Source organism: Halichondria panicea, chromosome 10 (genome assembly GCF_963675165.1).
Source record: "Halichondria panicea chromosome 10, odHalPani1.1, whole genome shotgun sequence".
NCBI lineage: Eukaryota > Metazoa > Porifera > Demospongiae > Suberitida > Halichondriidae > Halichondria > Halichondria panicea.
This window is the reverse complement of record NC_087386.1, coordinates 724,667-747,618: the sequence shown is the minus strand read 5'-3', so window position 1 is coordinate 747,618 and position 22,952 is coordinate 724,667. Positions and strand designations below refer to the sequence as shown.

The following is a 22,952-nucleotide window of genomic DNA, read 5'->3' as shown; positions in this document are numbered from 1 at the left end:
GCTGACTTGTATACATGTACTACTGCATGAAGGCAGAAAGAATAACTTGCGTGACTTTATTTAGGATTAGTACGTACTGAAAGTTTCATGCTGTACAGACGTTAGACTGGCGGCGATAGAGCGACTGGCAAACTGCCTATCAGTCACTTGTCTCAGCGGAAGTGTAATAGATCGTATGACACTACTAAACATGAATATCGTTATAGATAATGTGGTTAAATTTTGCTATGAGATTCAGCTACAGTTGAGCCTCGGTTATCCGAATCCCGGTTATCCGAATCCTCGATTATCCGAATGCTAGAGCATAGTGCAATCTGAGCATGCGCAGTAGGAAATTGCCCACGTGGCTGGCAAAAAGCCAGCTTTTGATTATCAGAATATTTCACTTACCCGAATGGGCCCGGGGACAAAGGTGTTCGGATAACCGAGGCTCAACTGTACTAATACTGAATCCCCTAAAGTGTAAGTGCGGTTACAATTACAGGGCTAATATGACGTTGAGCAATCTGATAGGCTGCAATGCTCGTTGCAGCTGAGACGAGTGACTGATAGGCAGTTTGCCAGTCCCTCGCGCTACGCACGCGAGGGGCTGTCGCCGCCAGTCTATACAGACGTGTACTTGCAATAATTGATGTATACATGTGTGAATGCATTCGTGTATTTGAACATGTTCATTTCTCTACATGTCCGTGTCCTACTGCTTGTTAATGTGACTACTGCTAATGATTACTGGAACAACAGAATGTAAGTTACAGTATATACAGACATGTATGAATGCACTCACTGCTCCTACCATCATCCCCCTCTCTCTGTTTCCATGTGTGTCTGGCGCTGGTGTCTCATTGGACTAAACAGAAGGTGAGCGGGACACTGCACTGACTTGTGACTGTACTTGTGTCAGTATTGTTTGAGTTGCATGAGTACATGTGTATTGGCATTCATAGTGTACAGGCTTGTGATTATATTCTTTTCTCTCTCCCTACATTTCCATGGTTACTGAATATCTGGAACAATAGGAAGTGAGTCAAACAATGTTGGCAAACATACCGTACACCTCATATGCATTCAGTTTGTAATAGTCTCATTCCTTACCAGACTCTATAGCTAGTAGCTACACTGGTTGCTCCTATAGACAACTCATAATGTGTGACCACAAACACACAGTCTAACCCACTCTTGTCTTGTTCACCTTGTCCAGGTGAAGGCTAGGAATGAGAGTGAACTGACTAGTCATGAGACGGTGAGTGTTGACAGTTGCACTTACTACTCTCGTGGTAAGAGTGGTACACGTAGTCTAGCAGAACGACAATGTGTGTACATGTACTGTCCATTGTATGATGAATGGTTGCTTTTTGTCTACCTTTGTGTATGTTTTATAAGTCCACTTTTACTGTTTGACTGTGTGAGGTTATACCGTATAGCGGGTAAATATGATATTATGATATTCTTGCCAAGGTTGGTGGTTGCTGATTTTGATAATTATTTTGTACATTTGTATCAGCTGCATGTTCTATTTAGTGGAATGCTCATTCAGTCGTATATAAAGTTTATAATAATTTTTTTACTCCCCCAGAGAAGAGCTTCCCTCCAACAGAGACTGTCTGGTGACATCACTGACCAGGACCGGAGACAACTGCTGGGAGAGCTGGAGGAGGTAGAGGGGGAGATCAAGAAGTGTGTCTCAGGGATACAAGACTGTGAGGGGTGGATACATCGCTACGAGAATAGCATTGCTGAGATACGAGGAGAAGGACAGGAGAGGCAGAGAAAGGAAGGTGAGGGGAGCAAGGAACTTTATAGTACAGTGAGTGTTGATGCTCATAGTTGCAATCACTCGTACCTGTAGCAACTTACATGTAGTGTGTTATTAGTAGACTGTACCTACAGCTGTTGTGAGGTCCTCATACTTTATATAATCGTGTATTGCAAAAGCGTTGGCTCCACCCACAACCTTTTTGTTCGCCTATCATATTTGTTGTGTTGCTAGGCAACTGCCCCTGATTGTGCACACTACAGTGTACTAGAGCATTGTTCCTGTTACTACTCTACACACTGTGGTGGTATGGATATGGTTTATTGGACTTTTTAATACCAACTTTCAATGATTTGGGTTCGTGACGTTGTACTGTGTTACTTAACTATGACATCATCATGTTAATTCAAGCATAGCACATTCCTGTAGTGATCAGCCACATCATTATTACCCAGTACATGTATTCCCTGTCATTGGTGGGTCACACACTTAGCAAGCTTTAAAGGTTTACGATTTAAAGGTGGTTTATGTTCAGCTGCTTCATGTCCTTCATTTCCACTGGCACTTCATTGGCTTCTTACGTATACGCACAGCTGCTGTGTCCAGTTAGATCCATTTTAAAGCAGTTACCGTGTATAGCGCGATATTTCGAGGGGCTTAATTTTCGCTGATTTCATGGGTTAGCAATCCACGAAAATTGTACTAATTATCTGCTATAACATGCAAAGATTAAAGGCATGGCTTCCGGTAAGCGGTCAACCCACAAACATTGTGTGCAACGAAATGCTTTAGAGGTCATTCCATGAAATATAAGTGCCTCGAAAATGTCGCGCTATATGGTATTATGTACATGTATATACCATACGTATGTAATCATGTTCTTATCAACTATTTGCTCCACCCACCACCTTTTTAAGCTTGCGTTGCTAGGCAACTGACTGTATTGTACAGTTTAGGCAGACTAGCAATCATTTTATGAGCCCGAGGGCGAGTTGCATAAAACATGATGCTATTGTTATGTGTTTTATACCTCACCAAATTATGCTTTGAGGCGACGTGATCGGACTGTATGACTTTTATACATACTTGTTGCCTTTATATTGTTTACATGTTTTCCAGACCTCAATGTAATTTTCCTTCCATTGTTCATTCCCCCACCCACTCACAACCACCATCCTTTTAATTATGTGTTTTGCTTCATATCCATTGGGTTGTGGGGCGTACCCTCTACTGTGCTTACTACATGTGTACTTAATAGTGACATCCATGAATGCAAGCATAGCACATTCCTCATGTAATGATCGGTTTAATCACATGCATCATAATTATGGTGACATCATAATAATAGTCCATCTTGTCACCCAGCTCTGAAGTATTGCATAGTTAACATTCCTAACACCACATACACACGTCTTGTTTAGAATCAGCGAAGCGGTTGTTTGATGAGGCGATGAAGCACGGATATGTCTTGGTCAACATTGTCAACATGCTCATGTTTGGACCGGCGGGAACAGGGAAGACCAACCTCAAGCACCTGCTAACCGACAAGCCCCCTCCGCTACAGCGTGACAGCACTCCTTGTATGGAAAAGCCAGTACGCATTCGACCCGTGTCCAACACGAAATTCAAGTCAACTGGAAGAGGCTGGGAAGAGATGTCTCAGCCAAAGCTGCGCAAGCTACTTGCTGAAATCATCGCTAAGTTACCAAAAGAAAGCGCCGATCCATCCACAGCATCAAGGGTTGCCGAGAGCTTAAAGAAGATGACCACAACCGAGCTATTTTCTGGTTCCGATGAGCAAATTTCTGATTCCATTTCGAGCCCATTGAGGAACGATTCCGATACACTTTCTGGATCTGCAAGAATGTTGAAGAAAGCCATTGATGATGTGATAGTGAGTGTAGTGAGTGGTGTGGCAGAAGAGCTGAAGCCACCCACACAGGGAACTAACCAACTGTCGAGCAGTGACCAGCAAGAAGGAGAACTGTTTGATTCCAACTGGGTGTATGTTACCGACTGTGGCGGCCAGCCGCAATTCCACGACATCAGCCCTCTCTTCATCAAGCACATTTCAGTGGCGTTGATAGTTCTGCGTTTGATTGACGAACTCTCCAGTTTCCCTTCTGACGAGTACTACAAGGATGGGCAGCTTGTTGGTAGTCCTCATGCATCTCACATGACCCTCGGGGAGACACTTCAGAGTCTCATTCGATCCATTGAGTCCCATACCTCACAAGACAAGAAGCCGAAGATGATCTTTGTGGGCACATTCTTTGATCAGCTGAAGAGCTCGGATACACTTATCAAGAGGAATCAAGAGATTCTCGACATGCTTCCACCCGATATCAAGAAGCTATTGGTGTACGAAAATCTTGGATTAAACAATCTGATTTTTGGTCTCAACACAATCAGCCGAGAAGAAGATTCACTGGCCACTGCCAATAGGATTAGAATTGCTATTGAGGACTCTATTCCGCTACAAGTCAAAATGCCCATCTGGTGGTCATTCTTGGATTCACTTCTCCAGAGTTTATCTGCCAGTCTCGAGCGAGGTATTCTAGGCATTGAAGAATGTCTCCAATTAGCCACTCGATTTGGTTATTTGCTCAAAGATCTTGAAGTTTCTACGATTCTTTAAGAAGCATTACGTTGAAGGCATCTTTTCTCCAGAAGATATGCTGTTGATCATGAAAGATCTTCTTGTGATTGCTCCCATTTCACTAGTGGAAGCCACTACCCACCAAGCCGAGTTCTTCATGCCATCTCTACTCACATCGATCCCACCTGCTGAGCTAGACAAGATTCGTTCCTCCTTCACAATATCACCCTTCGCTATCTACTTTAGTAGTGGGTGTATTCGCTCTGGGGTATTTTGCTGTCTAGTTGTGGACGTGATCAAGAGGCTGGGCTGGAAAGTGTTGCTTCCTTCAGGAGAAGCAAGCATTTTAGCTAAAAATTGTATCCAGCTTGAAATCCCCAATCTCCCGTGCACCGTGGCTCTGATCGACTCCTTCTCGTATCTTGAAGTGTATATCGATGTGCTTTTTGCTCTTCGCAAACAAGTATGCCCTACAATTCGAAACGAAATTTTGATCAGCATTAAATCGTCGTGTGAAATGTTGCATTACAACAACGACACACCCAAGACAGCCATCTTTTGCCCGTGCAGCAAGAAAAGCACTGGAAGCATCCGCAAATTGCACCTTGCTGATGTGAGCGAACGAAATGGCTGTAAGTTTTGGAAGTGCTCCCTTCAGACACGTGTGTGGGGAGAGCTCAGTGATGAAGATAGAATCTGGCTGGACGATAGCGAAGGTTCTGGTGAGTACAGTGATTTTTAATATTCAAATTTATATTTTGTTTTCCCCTCAATTAGATGTATCATCCTCTGTTGCGAGTGATATGTGTACAAAAAAGACACTGAGTAACCAGCAGCAACAATCTGGTAAGCACATGCATGGCAAGTATTAGAACTTATTAGAGTGTCGTATATTTTCATTTTAGATATTTTCTGATATTGAATTTCATGTTTTTTCTTCAGGTAAATTTCAATCATCCTCTGTAATGGAAGATGTGTGCAGGAAGACTGGAGTGACTCATCAACAGCTCGATCAAGAAATCCCTGAGAGTGAAATCATTCTATTGTCAGAGAAATGTCCCCACCTGCTGCTGAGCATGCACAAGGTACTCTAAATCATAATTATTATACTGTACATACATATATCATCGTGGTAAGGGGATTGAGCAAATGGTGTATGTAAAATATTTGGTGAAGGTGACATACAGTGTACATGCATCTAGATGGTTCGTGGCAGAAGAGGATAGAATCTGCTTACAAATTGCATTTCCATCGTCTAATCTTTCTTTTGTACCTCCATTCTTCATTAATTTTCTACTGAAAGAGTATATAGATGTTCAAAATGCAATTAAAGTCCTCTGTAAAACAGAAGACCTTTGACCCTGACCATCCTCCTCTGGGGTCGTGGCTTGCCCCCAGGAATCCATTACTATACTGCCCTATTAAGAATAATTATTGTTGCTCATTTGTATTCCCATTGAGTTTTCTCAAGAAGTTATTTACAATTATTGTTCACCAAAACCTCACGGTATTTCCGAGGGGACATGCAACCCTCACCAAATGAAACCCTGTTGATTGCTGTTTTTGTACAGGCTTTGACAATTGACGATCTGCAACATGTTTACGAGAAACTACACACTGCACATGCAAGTGCCAGCCCTCACTGGTTCAATCTGGGATTGGCTCTAGGTCTCAGTCATTTCATTCTCACCAACATCGATAGCAAGCATCGTGGCGATAATGTGTCGTGCTTGCGTGAAATGTTGGCTGAGCTCCTGAGTACGCAAGATGTAACATGGAGTCTTCTGTCAGGCGCTCTCAAAAAGCCCTCAGTGAAGCTCATCAATTTGGCTGATAGCATCACAGGTAACTATTTTCAGTATTTGCGTATTTTTTTTTTATTAGCCTGGCTGCATGTGGGTCATTTTTAGTGCTTGATATAGACTATCATTATCTTAGCTTTTTTCTTCGCATTCAGTCACAACTCCTAACCTGCTGAATCGACTCAACCTCACCCCAGCCGACCTCAGTGAAGTAACTGATGTCACACGTCGTTATGGCAATCAAGCTGGAGTGGCTCATGCATTGAGAGCGTGGCGAAGAGTGAATCCTTCCAGGGCTACCTTCAGGGCCTTGGTGGAAATTGCCATAGGACTGAGAAGAGGAGACACTGCTACAGACATTTGTAGATTCATTGTAGAGAATACGAGTTGAACTGACCAAAACTGATTTTGATCATAAAGTTTTTTATTGATACTATTTTTTCTGTAATGCTTTGCTTTTCTGAACACATTTTTGGTAGTCTCTGTGAGAAGTTGAACTGAGCATGTGCAGTATTAGCCTCGATCCCAGGCCGAGTTTTCGCTAACAACTAGTTGTTTGCCTAACCGTTATAAAAGCGAAAACTCTGCCTGGGATCGAGGCGCCCACACATTGAAAAAGCCGTCATCACACCGCTAAAGTCAAAGTGCAGTTAGTAGAATTAAAGGAATAATCATGTCTTGAAATATTGAAATCCAACCTTCAAGACAAAGAGACTCTGTGCTTTGTTTATCTTTCCTCCTACTATGAACAGGTTATAGCTGACAGGGTGAGTTGCAATATGCAAGGGGCCTTCCAGACCTTCTCTTGAAATGGCTGAATGCATGAATTCACCTCATCGAATGACTAGATCTTTCATGGACTCACTTCTGGCGTTCTGGCCTGGTCTACAGGTACACACACACACACACACACACACACACATACACACATGCACTGACTAAGAGAAACCACTAGCTCCCTTTTAGGGGCCGTAACTTGTGTCCAATTTATTTGTAGCTCTTTGATAAAGGTACCACAAAATGGTAGACTGAGATCAACAATTGTTTTTCGTGCCGTAGTTTTCTGTTTTGCCTTAATATCTCTGAACCTCTCTAGAACAGTTTGACATAGAAAAGTACTTCTTAGAGGCGTCCGTCTATTGTAGTCTGCAGTATACATTTTTGTATATACTGTACTTACCTAACCTTCATGTTTAAATGACGAGGTTTGTTGTATCTATCTCCAGGTTCTGTGGGGTGATGTAGACACAGCTATACACATTCACGACATGCTTTATCATGTGATGGAGAGACACAACTTCCTACCCGAGGCATTCACTCATGACTTCAGGGTCCACTGGGGAAACCACCCTCTCAGGCCTGAGTTCATTGAGAGCACTTACTTCCTCTACAAGGTACACCGTCATGTGTGTGTGGGTGTTTGTGTGTGGGGGGATGGGGGTGGGTGGGTGTGTGTGTGTGGGGTGGGTGGGGGTCCACGGAATTCAAGTTATGGCAGCTGAAAAGAATAATTAAATTGAGGGGGGGGGAGAGTTGCAGTTAATTTCAACAGCTATTAACTTTAGTACCGTTGATCGAATCTCCAAAATTTTGTGATTTTCGGAAAGCTTAGAAAATTTCCTTTCAAATGATGTATTTCAATCCAAAAATTCGTCGGGGCCATAATTTGTCATTTTTCGGCCTTGGACCATGGGCTATTATTCATGGTATCGCCTAATTGGAAATATTTTTATCGTTCAAATAAGAATTTTGATGATGCTATTTGAAAGGTGTGTTTCTAAGCTTTCAGAAAATAATATTATCGTTGAAATTGGATCCACGGAATTCAAGTTATGGCAGCTGATAAATTGGGGAGACTTGCAGTTAATTTTAATTTGGAGGTAGGTGTGTGTGTGTGGGGTGTGTGTGTGTGTGGGTGTGTGTATGTGTGTGGGGTGGGTGTGTGTGTGTGTGTGTGGGGGAGTGTGTTTACTCTATGCATTAGCTGTACATGTATAATTATATCACTTTCTGTTGTTTCGAAGAAAGCATCTCAGTAATTGGAATATTTCTGTAAGTACTGTAATTGACCAAAGCTTGTGATGCTACTGCTCTACTCTACTCTCTGTATTATTTTGATGGCTAAGTAGTTAATGAACGATTATGTTGTGTTGCTACTGCAGGCGACTGGAGATCCATACTACCTGGACGTCAGTCGATCAGTGGTGAACAACTTGAACAAGTACGCCAGAGTGAGGTGTGGCTTCGCTGCCATCAAGGACCTCAGAACCAACGCTCACGAGGACAGGTGAGTCAGGGGAACCATGTGTCTGTGTATGTACTAATAGTTAGAATTTAGTTCCCCATAGATCTCGCAAAAACCTATATCGGTACTTGTATGACATCACTATCCTTACCAGAATGCAAAGGTTAGATCGCAAAGTCTTAATAAACTCATTCACAAAGGGTTTAATATTCTAGTAGTACGATATCATTTCATTGGCAATCTTCGATACTGTATAGAATGGACTCCTTCGTACTGGGGCTGAGACGTTCAAGTATCTGTTCTTGTTGTTTGCTGACGAGGGGGACAGTCCCTTGAACATGGATGACTTTGTGTTCACGACTGAGGCCCACCTCTTCCCCCTCTCCCTCGCCAGCGCTAACACCACCCTCAATAGAGTCGTCCAAGAGGCAGTGAGTGGGTACAATACATACACAGTGTAGCGGCTATGCTACTTCAGTATGCATTTTTTAGGTGCAGCTGCACATTGTGGGGGGGGGGGGGTAAGGCAGCTCTTTTATAGAGAGTACCTTCTTTTGAATGAGATTATGGTAGCCTGGCTGTGTGAGTGTGTCAGGTGTTGTTCTCTCTGTGTGTAGTTACTGGTGAAGAACACAGACCTGGTGAATATGAGCACTGTCACTGTCACCACTAGCGGACCAGACTCTTCTGGGAAGGCAGCAAAGAACAAACCAGTCGCTGACAGCTTCACTAAAGGTTCACTGAAACACACACTAGACACCATGTACAGTAGTAGCCAATAATCCTGTCTAGTCAGCACAGTTGTAGTTGTTTATAATTATACACCCCCTCACATCCACACACACACACCACACACCATGAATTAAGTAGCTACTGTATTTGTCTGGAGATGGTTTACAAACTTGTATACCTCCATCACTAACCCCCCCCCCCCCCATACACACACACAGGCGTCTCCTGTTCACTGACGAGAGTGTCCTCCCTCACGAGGTGGGTAAAGGAGAGGCTGCTGTCAATGATATAAGAGACAAAGCAAGGGCAAACTCCACCCACTCAATCATCGGTGGATTATAACGAGCAGGGGCCCACTCATGATGTGTGTAGTTCATGGTTCATCGAGCCAGTACAGTGGATGGAAAGCTCTCTACTGGGCAAAGTGGAGGGGAAGGTGAGGCTGCTACTTGTGCATTAGCTAAAAATAGATACGTATCTTGAAAGCCCGTATTTTGTGTTCTGATTGTCCAATTTCAAACTAATTGATGCATTCAATAGCTCTCAGAATTACCTTTCCAATGGTGTGCTTAGATACATGTACTAGTCTTGTGATTAGTCAAAATCCAAGACTATATAGCCTTGCGTTATTTTCTAGAATTCAACTGTTCGTTCACACACACACACACACACACACACACACACATGCGGCAGATTCTGTGTCTCAAGTGCTCGGCTCGTGTGGGGTCATTCAACTGGTCAGGTGATCAGTGCTCGTGTGGGCAGTGGGTCACGCCCTCCTTCCAGATACACAAGGCACAAATAGACGAAACCAGAACACTCACTAGGAGAAAAGTGGACAAAACTGTATAGCTAGCTAGCAAATTACTGAATTATTGTCCAAATTCAATATTAATTTTTTCGATCATTTGAAGGTTTATTGATTGAACAATAAATGATGTCATACTAATTCAATGTACCATGTACTGCATGTACAAATAATAGCATAAGAAGCGTCAATTATTATTCACTGCAAATTCAATTTTTCGATCATTAATTTGATAGATTATTGATTGGAGAATATGAATGATACCATACAGTACTGCATGTACATAGCATAAATTATATTAGCAACTAATAAACAAATGGTCATAACAATTTGTCTATTGTTTGGATAGTCCTCAAACTTGTGTCTATGCAAACGTGAGTCTGCTTGGCAATGACAGCCGCCGTACTGTGGCTTGTTCTTGACTGCTCTGAGTTGTGCAAGGATGACGTGACATCAGTATGATATGTGTAGGCCCAGAGGAACAACAGAGTGGCTACAATCAGACCAGCAAGGGGTGAGTCTGCAATGAAACATTGATCAAGGCTGACATTCAAATAGAGACTCCTAAACAAGAATTAACAACCCACACACAAGTCAACAATTACACAGTAGTACCAAGGGCGTATAAAAGAAGAGAGGGCATGCAACTCCGATATGAGCAGAGTTCAAACGTGGGCGGATTGACAGTGCATGAAATGCTAAAAATAAAAATTTCTATTTTTAGCACTTCATGCAAATGCACACATTCCTCCGCCCACGTTTGAACTCTGCTAGCTACGTGTACTGATAGTGGAGTTGCATGCCCTCTCTTCTTTTATACGCCCTTGGTAGTACACTTAATCAAGGTATGTGCAATTGTCCTATTCGTTTAAGAGCCTGGAATTTTGATTGCTATTTGAACGCCCACTAACTACTTCCTGTATAGCTTCCGCAGTAAAATTGTGCTGAGCTGGCACGCCCTTTTACATTGAAGTCATTGTAAAATCAATGTGTTTTTGCAGCCTCTGCATTCTGCAATGCATGCGCTATTATTCTAAATGAAGGAAGTTTGTGAAATATTGAAGTAAGAGCTACACAATGGTTTTTGTCCCAGAGAGTGTTTGTCAACTATCAGTGAGCTAGCTGGTCTTGAAGATACCTACTATACACACAGTAAGTGCAGTAGTAGATCTAAGAGGTAGTCTAATGCTCAAGGATGATGGAACATCTTATATACATAGTAGGCATCTGCAGAATTGTGTAGAGGAGATATTCCACCATCTTGGAGCATTAGTTTACCTCTTAGATCTACTACTACTGCACTATACTGCACTTACTGTGGTATCTTCAAGACCAGCTAGCTCACTGATAGTTGACAAACACTCTCTGGGACAAAAACCATTGTGTAGCTCTTACTTCAATATTTCACAAACTTCCTTTATTAAAATATTTGTGGTGTTCGTGGTTGGACCTCTAACCACGAATGAAGCGACTTTGCCTACCGTTACCTGCTCCAACCACGAAAATATTACCCACGAAATATCTCAATATTGCTGAACAACAAATATTTTGTCCCCCGAAAAATACCCGCTATACGGTATATGACTAGACCTGAATTCAAATGCAGCAGTGCTGTTGGTCCCAATAGCGGTAGTCGTGTGTGCAGTAGACAGTGGCTGGTATAGTAGAGGAATACAGAGTAGTTCCACACCACCCCCCACACGTAGAAGTGGGTGAACCACCTGCAGAGGGGAATAAAGACCTCCTTAGACTGGGACAATGCAATTACAACAACTACAAGTCAGGACAGTCTCAGCTAGGGAGCTCACTATTGTAAATCACAATCCAGTACTTAGCTAGGTGTTACAAGCTAGACTTGTAGGGGGTTCTCGTTACAAGAGGTAGACTGATACACTGTATATATTGACCCTGACTGACCTCCTTGAGTCTTGGGCACACTAGGGCTGATCCAGCTCCAGCCACTCTCACTCCTCAGCTTACCATACTTGTACACATCTCTGGTGAAACTTGGCAGATATTGTCTCCAATAGACAAGAGCATAAACTAGCAGTCAAGAACCAATCCACAGTAGCCAGGAGATGCTCACATGCTGCATTAGCTGATCAGCCATTAGCCTCTGGCACAAGAGTGGTCGACCAGCTTCCCCACTTTGTCACTGAGATCTGCACGTGTGTGTGTGTGTGTGTGTGTGTGTGTGTGCGTGTGTGAGTGGGTGTGAGAGGAAGGACATTCTGTACTATATATAACAGTGGTAGCAACACTGAATTGAAACAGTACACACACAAGAAACTGCAAGTGCTGGTGTTGCCCAGCTGTGCATGTCCAATGCTGACATAGGAAAAAGCATGACCTTATAATTAAGTCTACAAAATATGGATGGCAGATATAAATACGTACCAAACTCAATGAAGTGGTACGGTCGACTGGCCTTGTGTACATCGTTGCCATGTTGCTCACTGAAGTCTTTGTGTAGATTCTCGAGGTAGTTAAAGGCCAGCTTGGCAGGATAGGTGGGGTCACACAGGGCGAGGTAGCATATCCCCTCCTCAAGGATGTAGCTGTGTGGGGGGTCCATGTTAGTGTGTGTGCTTCAAGCTCAAAGTCATCGCCCCTCATCCACCATTAAACTGGAGTATAATATCACCAACCAAGTTCCAACTATTCTTAGACTACATGTACACTGGTAGTTCCTTGTTAGACAATCACTATAGAGGGACCTATGTATAACACACACCACTTACAATGTGTATGGTACAGTTAAGCAAATGCTCACAAACAAAAGGCCATCCATTGCATCAGTTTATACCATGACAGAGTACCAATCATCATACACACCACGAGGCAATAATGACATTCACAGGAGAGTGCTTACTGGAACACCATACGACCCGGGTCACACTCGATTGAGCATCGAGGGGGGCTGACTGACGACAGCTTGCGGAATATCTGCTTGGCCTTGGGTTGGTATTCAGCATAATCCCGGCCAGACTGCAGAGGGAGAATGCAACAATTCAAGCTGTTAAAGATAGCACACAATACACACGTATTATTCTAGCAAGGTTCTCTTTATATGTCTACAGAATCATGACTTGACAACTATTCATGTCACTGAGCTGCATACAGTACAGTGTCCTGATGGGACCAATGCAGACTGTACTGTATTATCTACTGTAGCTCCTCTACCTCTTCATTGACAATGGATGCAGACAGAGGTAGTCCATCACTGGCTCTGGCAATTAGTGTCAGGTGGGCCATTGTTCCTGAGCTCTTCTTTCTTCAGTGCTTCTTCTTCTGATATGTACCGTATATCTTCTAATTTATCGGACAGCAAAAAATAATTATTTTGGAAATTGTCCGGGTATAATTGGAACAGATTTTTATACAGCATGCGAAGTGTCCGGAATAATTAGAACAAGCAAGCAGCTGCATGAGAGCTAGCTAAGTTTAATAGACCAGTGTGCGACTGAATAGTTGCACTAGCTATCTAAAACTAGCTACTCAAAGCTATCTAACTGCAGCACTCTAAGTCTTGTCTTACTTGCCGTCTGTGAATGGTGAATGTAACTCAACTGTATTGTCCGGATATTTAGAACAAATGTAATATTAAAGCACTGGAGTGTCCGTTGTATTAGAACAACGAAAATTGCCCAAAAGAGTGTCCGGGTAATTAGAAGTGTCCGATAAATTAGAAGATATACGGTACTTGCTTTATGTGTGTTCTGTGCTCTATTTGGAACAATAATTATGTGTCCTTTGAACCCTTTCTTTATTGAACAATGTGTGGGTGTTGCTACAAGCCCCACCCCCTCATGCCTCTAGCCACCCACAAAGAAATATAAGGGGCCTTCCAGACCTTCTCTTGAAATGGCTGAATCTACAACACTGAATGCTGCTAGTTCCCAACAGTTGATGGAGGATGGGCTAGATGATTTGGATAGGGTATGATATTCACATGATAGATAGATACTCAATGATCAGTGCATTCTCCTAGTGCCTAGATGTACTTGTTGACCACCCATAAACACACTTGGCATCATTCATTCATCACAGTATAGTGCCTACACTCTACCCTGTTAGTGTGAGGTATTTTATCTCATGTTGTTGTTCTCTCCACATGTACCACTCTCTGGATGGACAACAGACACTGATTAAGGTACGTTGTGTGCAATCACATTCTACCAAGCTGACATGCTTGTGCTCTGAGCACTTGTTGTTAGGAGGTAGACAGTGTAAAGAAGAGCACATACAGATAACTGAATGTGATATTATTCCTTAATTGAGACAAGTAGATCTACTCGTAGTAAAGCCTCCTTCACCGGCCTTCATAGGAAAGAAGGCCTGCTATCGACTGCTTGCGCATGCGCCAAATTATTGGATATTTTTTCCCGTAAAATTTCCTATAATACTGGATTCATCAGAGAAAATATCCTAAAAGTCATACACAGAGCTATATAGCTAGCTAGCTAGAGACATAGCTGTGTAGGTTTGTTGTACAGCTATTTTCTTCTGATAGAATCAGTAGCAGTAGTATAGTAGACTTTCACCAAAGTTAGTGTTAAACGGGCGTGGCCTGTCCATATAGGTTCTTGTCAGCTTTCACTCCGTTCAGAAGATCATCATCCACACTGTTGCAGGCTGTGAGTCTTTTGTTAACATAGCAGGCTAAGAGTAGCTATCAGAGAATGCTATCAGATGGGCTAGAAACTCAATCAAACTTTCTATCTACTTCCTTCAATCCACTTTCGTTCGTTGTGATGTCACAGTTTTACTGAGCATATACGATGTTATCCAAAGCCCCCAGATACCGGGGGGATATTAGCGCATGCGCAAGCAGTCGATACCAGGCCCACTTCCCTAAGTGAAGTGGGAAGTGCGGCCTGGGATCGAGGCTACTCGTAGTAGTACCTGAAAGTATGCATGGTTAATCAAGTGTTTCAGTCTGCATGTTTGGCTGTCCACAATTGTTTCCCCTCCCCTGTGTCATGCAATCACCAGTGTACTGTATCACTGCACTAATGTTCTCTTCCTTCCATTTCATGCATCTCCACCTCACCTTTGACTGACCCTCTGAAACAACAGAATGTAAGTTGGTGTGTGTTGTCAGAATATTTAGTGTCTGTTGCATATTCTGTGATGTTTCTACTTCCCCATTATTACTCTTGTGTGTGTGTGCAGTGCCATAGTGTTATATAGGGAAATATTTAGTATGATCACATTCAACCTCGTAATCATTCATTTACTATCTTCCCACTGTTTGCTCTGTGGACTCTCCCTCTCTGGATCAACAGTTTGTAAGTTGTGTTTGCACATGCACACTCATTTTAATGGTTACTATAGGAACTCGTAAATTATATTTTGTCTCTTTTCATAATTATTGCCAACTTGGTATTAGCCGAGGCCCACACAACTTATTAGGTTGTAGTTTTAATATTCGTAGAATATACACCTAAGTTCATTAGTTGGTACGTACATTATCGTGTTTGTCTCTTCCCATACACACACTCATTCCTATGTTGGACCACACACTGATTTGGACTACTGTAGGAGGTGAGCTTCTTACGAGTACTCAATGTCCACACACTAAAATGGTTCAGCTGCAATGTGTACGGATGTACTGGTTACCTAGCATCATTAGCGTGTGTCCCTTGTCCTCTAGAGCTGACCCTCTCCCTCGTATAGGGTAGACCACGGCTTTAAACTTGTTCAATTCGTAATCCCATTTTACGGGCACAATTTCGAAATACCACCATTGTGTACATTGTGTACATGTAAATTTGTGTTTATGTAAATTCCCCAACCAATTAAGTGCCTACTGAACCTAAAACTTGTTGCCTATTTCTCAATGTTTCCCCAACTTTTTTAGAGCTTTTCTATGCCAGGTCTAGCCACTTGTTGCTGTGTGTAGTCAGTCCCATACACACCAGCGTTCAACTGATCTGATGTCTTGTATGTGTAAGATTAAATCTCTCCCTCACATGTACCATTTGATGTGTCTCAGCGTGGCATTGAGGTATGTTGTGATTGTGTGTGTGTCTCGTGGAGTGGATGTGTTGTATTGTACGACAAACAAAATCATACGTATCAAAGTTGTACATGTAAGATGCTTGTTGTACCGTTTACCGTCCCTTCCACTGACCCACCCACTGACCCTTCCATTATCTGCTATTGCTAGTACCGAGTACCTGTGTGTGTATTAGCCAGTGTGTGTACTACCAGTGTTCATATCACTCTCTCCTCACATGTACCCTCTGTGGACTGTTACTCAACAACAGAGCGTGAGTTTATTGCATGTACATATAATGGCGTACTAGGCTGACTTGTATACATGTACTACTGCATGAAGGCAGAAAGAATAACTTGCGTGACTTTATTTAGGATTAGTACGTACTGAAAGTTTCATGCTGTACAGACGTGTACTTGCAATAATTGATGTATACATGTGTGAATGCATTCGTGTATTTGAACATGTTCATTTCTCTACATGTCCGTGTCCTACTGCTTGTTAATGTGACTACTGCTAATGATTACTGGAACAACAGTGTGTAAGTTACAGTATATACAGACATGTATGAATGCACTCACTGCTCCTACCATCATCCCCCTCTCTCTGTTTCCATGTGCGTCTTACGCTGGTGTCTCATTGGACTAAACAGAAGGTGAGCGGGACACTGCACTGACTTGTGACTGTACTTGTGTCAGTAATGTTTGAGTTGCATGAGTATATGTGTATTGGCATTCATAGTGTACAGGTTTGTGATTATATTCTTTTCTCTCTCCCTACATTTCCATGGTTACTGAATATCTGGAACGATAGAAAGTGAGTCAAACAATGTTAGCAAACATACCGTACACCTCATGTGCATTCAGTTTGTAATAGTCTCATATCCTTACCTGACTCTAGTAGCTATACTGGTTGCTCCTATAGACAACTCATAATGTGTGACCACAAACACACAGTCTAACCCACTCTTGTCTTGTTCACCTTGTCCAGGTGAAGGCTAAAGAGGAGAGTAAACTGAAGCGTCATGAGACGGTGAGTGTTGACAGTTGCACTTACTACTCTCGTGGTAAGAGTAGTACACGTAGTCTAGCAGAACGACAATGTGTGTACATGTACTGTCCATTGTGTGATGAATGGTTGCTTTTTGTCTACCTTTTTTTAGGTATGATTTGTAAGTCCACTTTTACTGTTTGTCTGTGTGAGGTTATACCGTATAGCGGGTAAATATATAATTATGCTCGCCAAGTTTATTTAGGTTGGTGGTTGCTGATTTTTATATTTTGATAATTTGTACATTTGTATCAGCTGCATGTTCTATTTGGTGGAATTTTTCTTCAGTCGTATATAAATTCTTTACTCCCCCAGAGAAGAGCTGCCCTCCAACAGAGACTGTCTGGTGACATCACTGACCAGGACCGGAGACAACTGCAGGGAGAGCTGGAGGAGGTGGAGGGGGAGATCAAGAAGTATGTCTCAGAGATACAAATATATGAGGGGTGGATACATGACAATTATAAGTGGATTGCTGAGAGACGAGTAAGAGGAGAGGAGAGGCAGAGAGAGGAAGGTGAGGGGAGCAAGGAACTTTATAGTACAGTGAGTGTTGATGCTCATAGTTGCAATCACTCGTACCTGTAGCAACTTACATGTAGTGTGTTATTAGTAGACTGTACCTACAGCTGTTGTGAGGTCCTCATACTTTATATAATCGTGTTATTGCAAAAGCGTTTGCTCCACCCACAACATTTTCGTTCGCCTATCACATGTGTTGTGTTGCTAGGCAACTGCCCCTGATTGTGCACACTACAGTGTACTAGAGCATTGTTCCTGTTACTACTCTACACACTGTGGTGGTATGGATATGGTTTATTGGAATACCAACTTTCAATGATTTGGGTTCGTGATGTTGTACTGTGTTACTTAATTATGACATCATCATGTTAATTCAAGCATAGCACATTCCTGTAGTGATCAGCCACATCATTATTACCCAGTACATGTATTCCCTGTCATTGGTGGGTCACCCACTTAGCAAGCTTTAAAGGTTTACGATTTAAAAGTGGTTTATGTTCAGCTGCTTCATGTCCTTAATATCTTCACGTAGTCCAGTAGCCGATCCGTCTCCAATTGAACGCTATATAGGTCGACTCCTAGGCCTGGTATTGATTGTATCTGGGCATATTTACTCAAACGAGCGAATTCCTAAGCGATTAAATACTAAATGTGTTTTTATTAGCAAGCTAGCTAGCTATACTAGCTACCTGTGACTCGACTATGGAGACTTCAGTTCTGGATTTTGATGGACAAGGGGAGCGCTGGTCCTACCAAGCTTGTAGTCCATCAAAAATGATAACAACTGGTAGCAAAGAGATATGCCATACCCTGTTGTTGGGAACCACACAAACACATCCGTTCCCTCAGACAGGAGCTTGAGGGCCTATTCCTTCAAGAGAGTAAGGCTTCTTGCTTCGTACAGGGAATTTATAAGCTATTGCTCCATCGAAATCCTTAATCGCTTAGGAATTCGCTCGTTTGAGCGAATTCCAACCACGCCCAAATGCAATCAATACCAGGCCTAGGCCTATATAGCGTTCAATTGGAGACGGATCGGCCTAGGAGTCTACCTAGCGTTCAATTAAATTGGAGACAGATCGGCCTGGGAACGAGGCTAGTAGTCCAGTTGCCTTTCCACTGACACTTCATTGGCTAGGCAACTGACTTTTTTAACATGTACGTAGTACAGTTTAGGCATACTAAACTGAGCATCGTTCCTTTTGCTACTCTACATGGTATATGGACACTGTTTATTGGACATTGTAGTAATATACTGTAGGACTGAACATATATAGCTGATGCCCATCGTGTTCTAATCGCGTTATCGGTATTATCCTTGCAAACATGCATTTTATGACATACAGGCAGAAGCCCGAGTGACGATCGAGTGCAATGATTATATATTATTATGTATTTTATATCACGATGACAATTTATGCCTTGAGGCTACGCAACGGTGTAATTAAATAACACAGAAGAGCTTTCTTTGGCAATTCTATATATTCACATGTTTTCCCCACCCCAATGTGATTGTTCGTATATCCCTCTACTGTACATGTGGTTGTTGTTAGCATTACATACACCACATATACACATTAGAATCGAAGCTATCAGCAAAGCGGTTGTTTGATGAGGCGATGAAGCACGGACACGTCTCGGTCAACATTGTCAACATGCTTGTGTTTGGACCTGCGGGAACAGGGAAGACCAATCTCAAGCACCTGCTAACTGACAAGCCCCCTCCACTACAGCGAGACAGCACTCCTTGTATGGAAAAGCCAGTACGCATTCGACCCGTGTCCAACACGAAATTCAAGACAACTGGAAGAGGCTGGGAAGAGATATCTCAGCCAAAGATGCTCAATCTACTAGCTGAAATCATTGCCAAGTTACCAAAAGAAAGCACCGATCACCTAGTTCGAAAAATCACTGATCGCTCCATGGCATCACGGATTTCCAATGGCTTGAAGAAAATGATGATGGCATTAAGGATTCCCAAGAGAATGACCACAACCAAGCCAATTTCTGGTTCCAAATTGAGCCCATCGACGAACGATTCCGATGAACTTTCTGGCTCTGCAAGAATGTTGGACAAAGCCATCGATGAAGTGATAGCGAGTGTAGTGAGTGGTGTGGCAGAAGAGCTGCCAGCCACACAGGGAACTGACCAACTGTCGAGCAGTGACCAGCAAGAAGGAAAACTGTTTGATTCCAACTGGGTGTATGTTACCGACTGCGGCGGCCAGCCGCAATTCCACGATGTCAGCCCTCTCTTCATCAAGCACATTTCGGTGGCGTTGATAGTCCTGCGTTTGATTGACGAACTCTCCAGTTTCCCTTCTGACGAGTACTACAAGGATGGGCAGCTTGTTGGTAGTCCTCATGCATCTCACATGACCCTCGGGGAGACACTTCAGAGTCTGATTCGATCCATTGAGTCCCATACCTCACAAGATAAGAAGCCGAAGATGATCTTTGTGGGCACATTCTTTGATCAGCTGAAGAGCTCGAATACACTTATCGAGAGGAATAAAGAGATTCTCGACATGCTGCCACCCGATATCAAGAAGCTATTGGTGTACGAAAATCTTGGATTGAACAATCTGATTTTTGGTCTCAACACAATCAGCCGAGAAGAAGATTCACTGGCCACTGCCAATAGGATTAGAATTGCTATTGAGCGCTCTATTCCGTTACAAGTAAAAATGCCCATCTGGTGGTCCTTCTTGGATTCACTTCTCCAGAGTTTGTCTGCCAGTCTCGAGCGAGGTGTACTAAGCATTGGAGAATGTCTGCAATTAGCCACTCGATTTGGTTATTTGCTCCAAGATCTTGAAGCTGCTCTGGTCTTCTTTGACAACGTGTGTATAGCGCACTACTATCCCTCTATTCTCCCCAACACAGTGTTTGTGGATGCCCAGATTCCACTAGACAAGATCACCGAGCTCTCACAACACGCCATCTCCCTGAGGAATGCACGCTCTACTGTTAGCCCAGAAGGGACAGGCGCCGAATGGAAGAGATTTCGAGATGAGGGCATAATCACTTTAAAGTTTCTACGATTCTTCAAGAAGCATTACGTTGAAGGCACCTTTTCTCCAGAAGATATGCTGTTGATCATGAAAGATCTTCTTGTGATTGCTCCCATTCCTCTAGTGGAGTCCACTACCCACCAAGTCGAGTTCTTCATGCCATCTCTACTCACATCGATCCCACCTGTTGAGCTAGACAAAATCCGTTCCTCCTTCACAATATCACCCTTCGCTATCTACTTTCGTAGTGGGTGTATTCGCTCTGGAGTATTTTGCTGTCTAGTTGTGGACGTGATCAAGAGGTTGGACTGGAAAGTTTTACTCCCCTCAGGGAAACCAATCTGTTTTGCTAAAAATTGTATCCAGCTAAGAATTCCCAAGCACCCGTATACCGTGGCTCTGATCGACTCCTTCTCGTATATCGAAGTGTACATTGACGTCCCTTTTCCTTTACGCAATGAAATATGCCCTACGATTCGCAACGAAATTTTAAGCAGCATTAAATTGTCCTGTCAAGCATTGCATTACAACAACGACACACCCGAGACAGGCATCTTTTGCCCATGCAAGAAGAGCACTGGAAGCAAATTGCACCTTGCTGATTTGAGCGAACGGAAGGACTATTGGATATGCTCCCAGGAGGCACGTGTGTATGGGAAGCTCAGTGACGAACATAGAATCTGGCTGGACCATAGCGAAGGTTCAGGTGAGTATAATAATTATATAGTGTTCAGTAATATTGACATTTATGTTTCTCTATGTTAGGTGAACCATCCTCTGTTACGAGAGATGTCACTGAAAGAACGAGTGATCAGCTGCAATACCCCGGTAATTACGTAACAGTATATGTAAACATTTGCAGTTTTGGAACTTAACTAGCTAGTACATAGTTACTTGATTAGCAGAGTATTTGTTATAGTTTAGTAAAATGTGTATCAAATAATTTAAAGAACGAGTGATCAACAGCCTTGTATGGTAATTGACAAACGTACTACATTAGCGTAACTGCTGTGTCTGCTTTTCCTCAGGTAATTCTGTAATGGAAGATGTGTGCTTGAAGACGGAAGTACATGTGCATGTTCATGATCAGCGAAATACTTCTAGTAAGCTTTGTTTTGCGTTTTTTTGTTTTATAAATTTTCCCTCCTCAGACCTTGCAATGGAACATGTGGTCAATAAAACGAGTGATCAACATACCAGTAAGAAAATGTCAATTGGTCAACAAGTTTCGAGTTTGAAAGTTTAATTTTTTTCCTGGGCCTAATAATAACAATTTAATCTATCTTTTCTTCAGGTGAATTGTCCTCTGTTACAGTAATGGAAGATGTGTGCAAGGAGACTGGAGTGAGGGACCAACAACTAGATCAAGAAATCCCTGAGAGTGACATCATTCTAATCGCGGAGAAATTTCCACACCTGCTGAGCGTGCACAAGGTAGGCAGTACTCTTATTCATATACTGTACGTACTTACATAATTATCATTTTTACATTTGGTAAGGGGGTTGAGCATATTGTTCACTGGAACCCCTCAATTGTATATATTCCCTTTGAATTTCCTCTAGAAGGTATTTATAAGGGGCAACCCTCACCAAATGAAACCCTGTTGATTGTTGCTTTTGTACAGGCTTTGACAATTGACGATCTGCAACATGTTTACGAGAAACTACACACTGCACATGAAAGTGCCAGCCCTCACTGGTTCAATCTGGGATTGGCTCTAGGTCTAACTTACTTTGTTCTCACCAATATCAATAGCAAGCATCGTGGCGATAATGTGTCGTGCTTGCGTGAAATGTTGGCTGAGCTCCTGAGTACGCAAGATGTAACATGGAGTCTCCTGTCAGACGCTCTCAAAAAGCCCTCAGTGAAGCTCATCAATTTGGCTGATAGCATCACAGGTAACTATTTTCAATGTTTGCGTATTTTTTTTATTAGCCTGGCTGCATGTGTGTCATTTTTAGTGCTTGTTATAGACTATCATTATCTTAGCTTTTTTCTTTGCATTCAGCCACAACTCCTAACCTGCTGAATCGACTCAACCTCACCCCAGCTGACCTTGGTGATGTAACTGATGTCACACGTCGTTATGGCAATCAAGCTGGAGTGGCTCATGCATTGGGAGCGTGGCAAAGTGTGAATCCTTCCAGAGCTACCTTCAGGGCCTTGGTAGAAATTGCCATAGGACTGAGAAGAGGAGACACTGCTACAGACATTTGTAGATTCATTGTAGAGAATACGAGTTGAACTGACCGAAACTGATTTTGATCATAAAGTTTTTTATTGATACTATTTTTTCTGTAATGCTTTGCTTTTCTGCACATTTTTGGTAGTCTCTGTGAGAAGTTGAACTGAGCATGTGCAGTATTAGCCTCGATCCCAGGCCGAGTTTTCGCTAACAACTAGTTGTTTGCCTAACCGTTATAAA

The 22,952-nt window shown here is 42.6% G+C and overlaps 4 protein-coding genes across 10 annotated transcripts in view; 3 read left to right on the top strand and 1 right to left on the bottom strand.

Moving 5' to 3' along the window:
* Positions 1–22,952, bottom strand: part of LOC135342913 (vesicle-trafficking protein SEC22b-like) — a 34,142-nt gene that overhangs the window by 3,916 nt on the left and 7,274 nt on the right. Inside the window, exons 2-6 of one of the 4 annotated variants that reach the window (XM_064539802.1) lie at positions 12,775–12,927; positions 12,337–12,497; positions 11,857–12,101; positions 11,530–11,660; positions 10,177–10,459 (exon numbers count right to left, since the gene is read on the bottom strand). In XM_064539802.1, the coding sequence (XP_064395872.1) occupies positions 12,049–12,101; positions 12,337–12,497; positions 12,775–12,927 (367 nt within the window). In that variant the 3' untranslated portion in view covers positions 10,177–10,459; positions 11,530–11,660; positions 11,857–12,048. The other 3 variants (XM_064539801.1, XM_064539796.1, XM_064539799.1) reach the window with 3 other exon arrangements.
* Positions 435–22,863, top strand: LOC135342894 (uncharacterized). Of its 3 annotated transcripts, none has more exons than XM_064539767.1 (10): positions 435–1,019; positions 1,199–1,240; positions 1,574–1,775; positions 19,094–21,232; positions 21,292–21,354; positions 21,555–21,629; positions 21,678–21,725; positions 21,842–21,960; positions 22,152–22,425; positions 22,536–22,863. In XM_064539767.1, exons 4-10 carry the CDS (start codon positions 19,132–19,134, stop codon positions 22,769–22,771), a joined length of 2,916 nt encoding a protein of 971 aa, XP_064395837.1. In that variant the 5' UTR covers positions 435–1,019; positions 1,199–1,240; positions 1,574–1,775; positions 19,094–19,131; the 3' UTR covers positions 22,772–22,863. The 3 variants fall into 3 exon arrangements, with proteins under 3 accessions (XP_064395837.1, XP_064395838.1, XP_064395836.1); XM_064539766.1 differs by having other exon boundaries at positions 436–1,019; positions 21,821–21,960; XM_064539768.1 differs by lacking the exons at positions 21,555–21,629; positions 21,678–21,725 and having other exon boundaries at positions 21,821–21,960.
* On the top strand, positions 4,393–10,074 carry LOC135342903 (uncharacterized). Of its 2 annotated transcripts, XM_064539778.1 has the most exons (12): positions 4,393–5,074; positions 5,130–5,198; positions 5,295–5,437; positions 5,924–6,197; positions 6,310–7,045; positions 7,381–7,548; positions 7,937–8,034; positions 8,317–8,441; positions 8,657–8,830; positions 9,017–9,134; positions 9,350–9,567; positions 9,825–10,074. In XM_064539778.1, exons 1-5 carry the CDS (start codon positions 4,429–4,431, stop codon positions 6,543–6,545), a joined length of 1,368 nt encoding a protein of 455 aa, XP_064395848.1. In that variant the 5' UTR covers positions 4,393–4,428; the 3' UTR covers positions 6,546–7,045; positions 7,381–7,548; positions 7,937–8,034; positions 8,317–8,441; positions 8,657–8,830; positions 9,017–9,134; positions 9,350–9,567; positions 9,825–10,074. The 2 variants fall into 2 exon arrangements, with proteins under 2 accessions (XP_064395848.1, XP_064395847.1); XM_064539777.1 differs by lacking the exon at positions 7,937–8,034.
* The window catches only part of LOC135342890 (uncharacterized), a 40,087-nt gene continuing 31,221 nt past the window's right edge, over positions 14,087–22,952 (top strand). The window contains exons 1-4 of the mRNA XM_064539752.1: positions 14,087–15,949; positions 16,212–16,756; positions 16,931–16,972; positions 17,306–17,507. The gene's annotated coding sequence lies outside the window, so the exon portion shown is untranslated. The remainder of the gene's footprint in view (positions 15,950–16,211; positions 16,757–16,930; positions 16,973–17,305; positions 17,508–22,952) is intronic.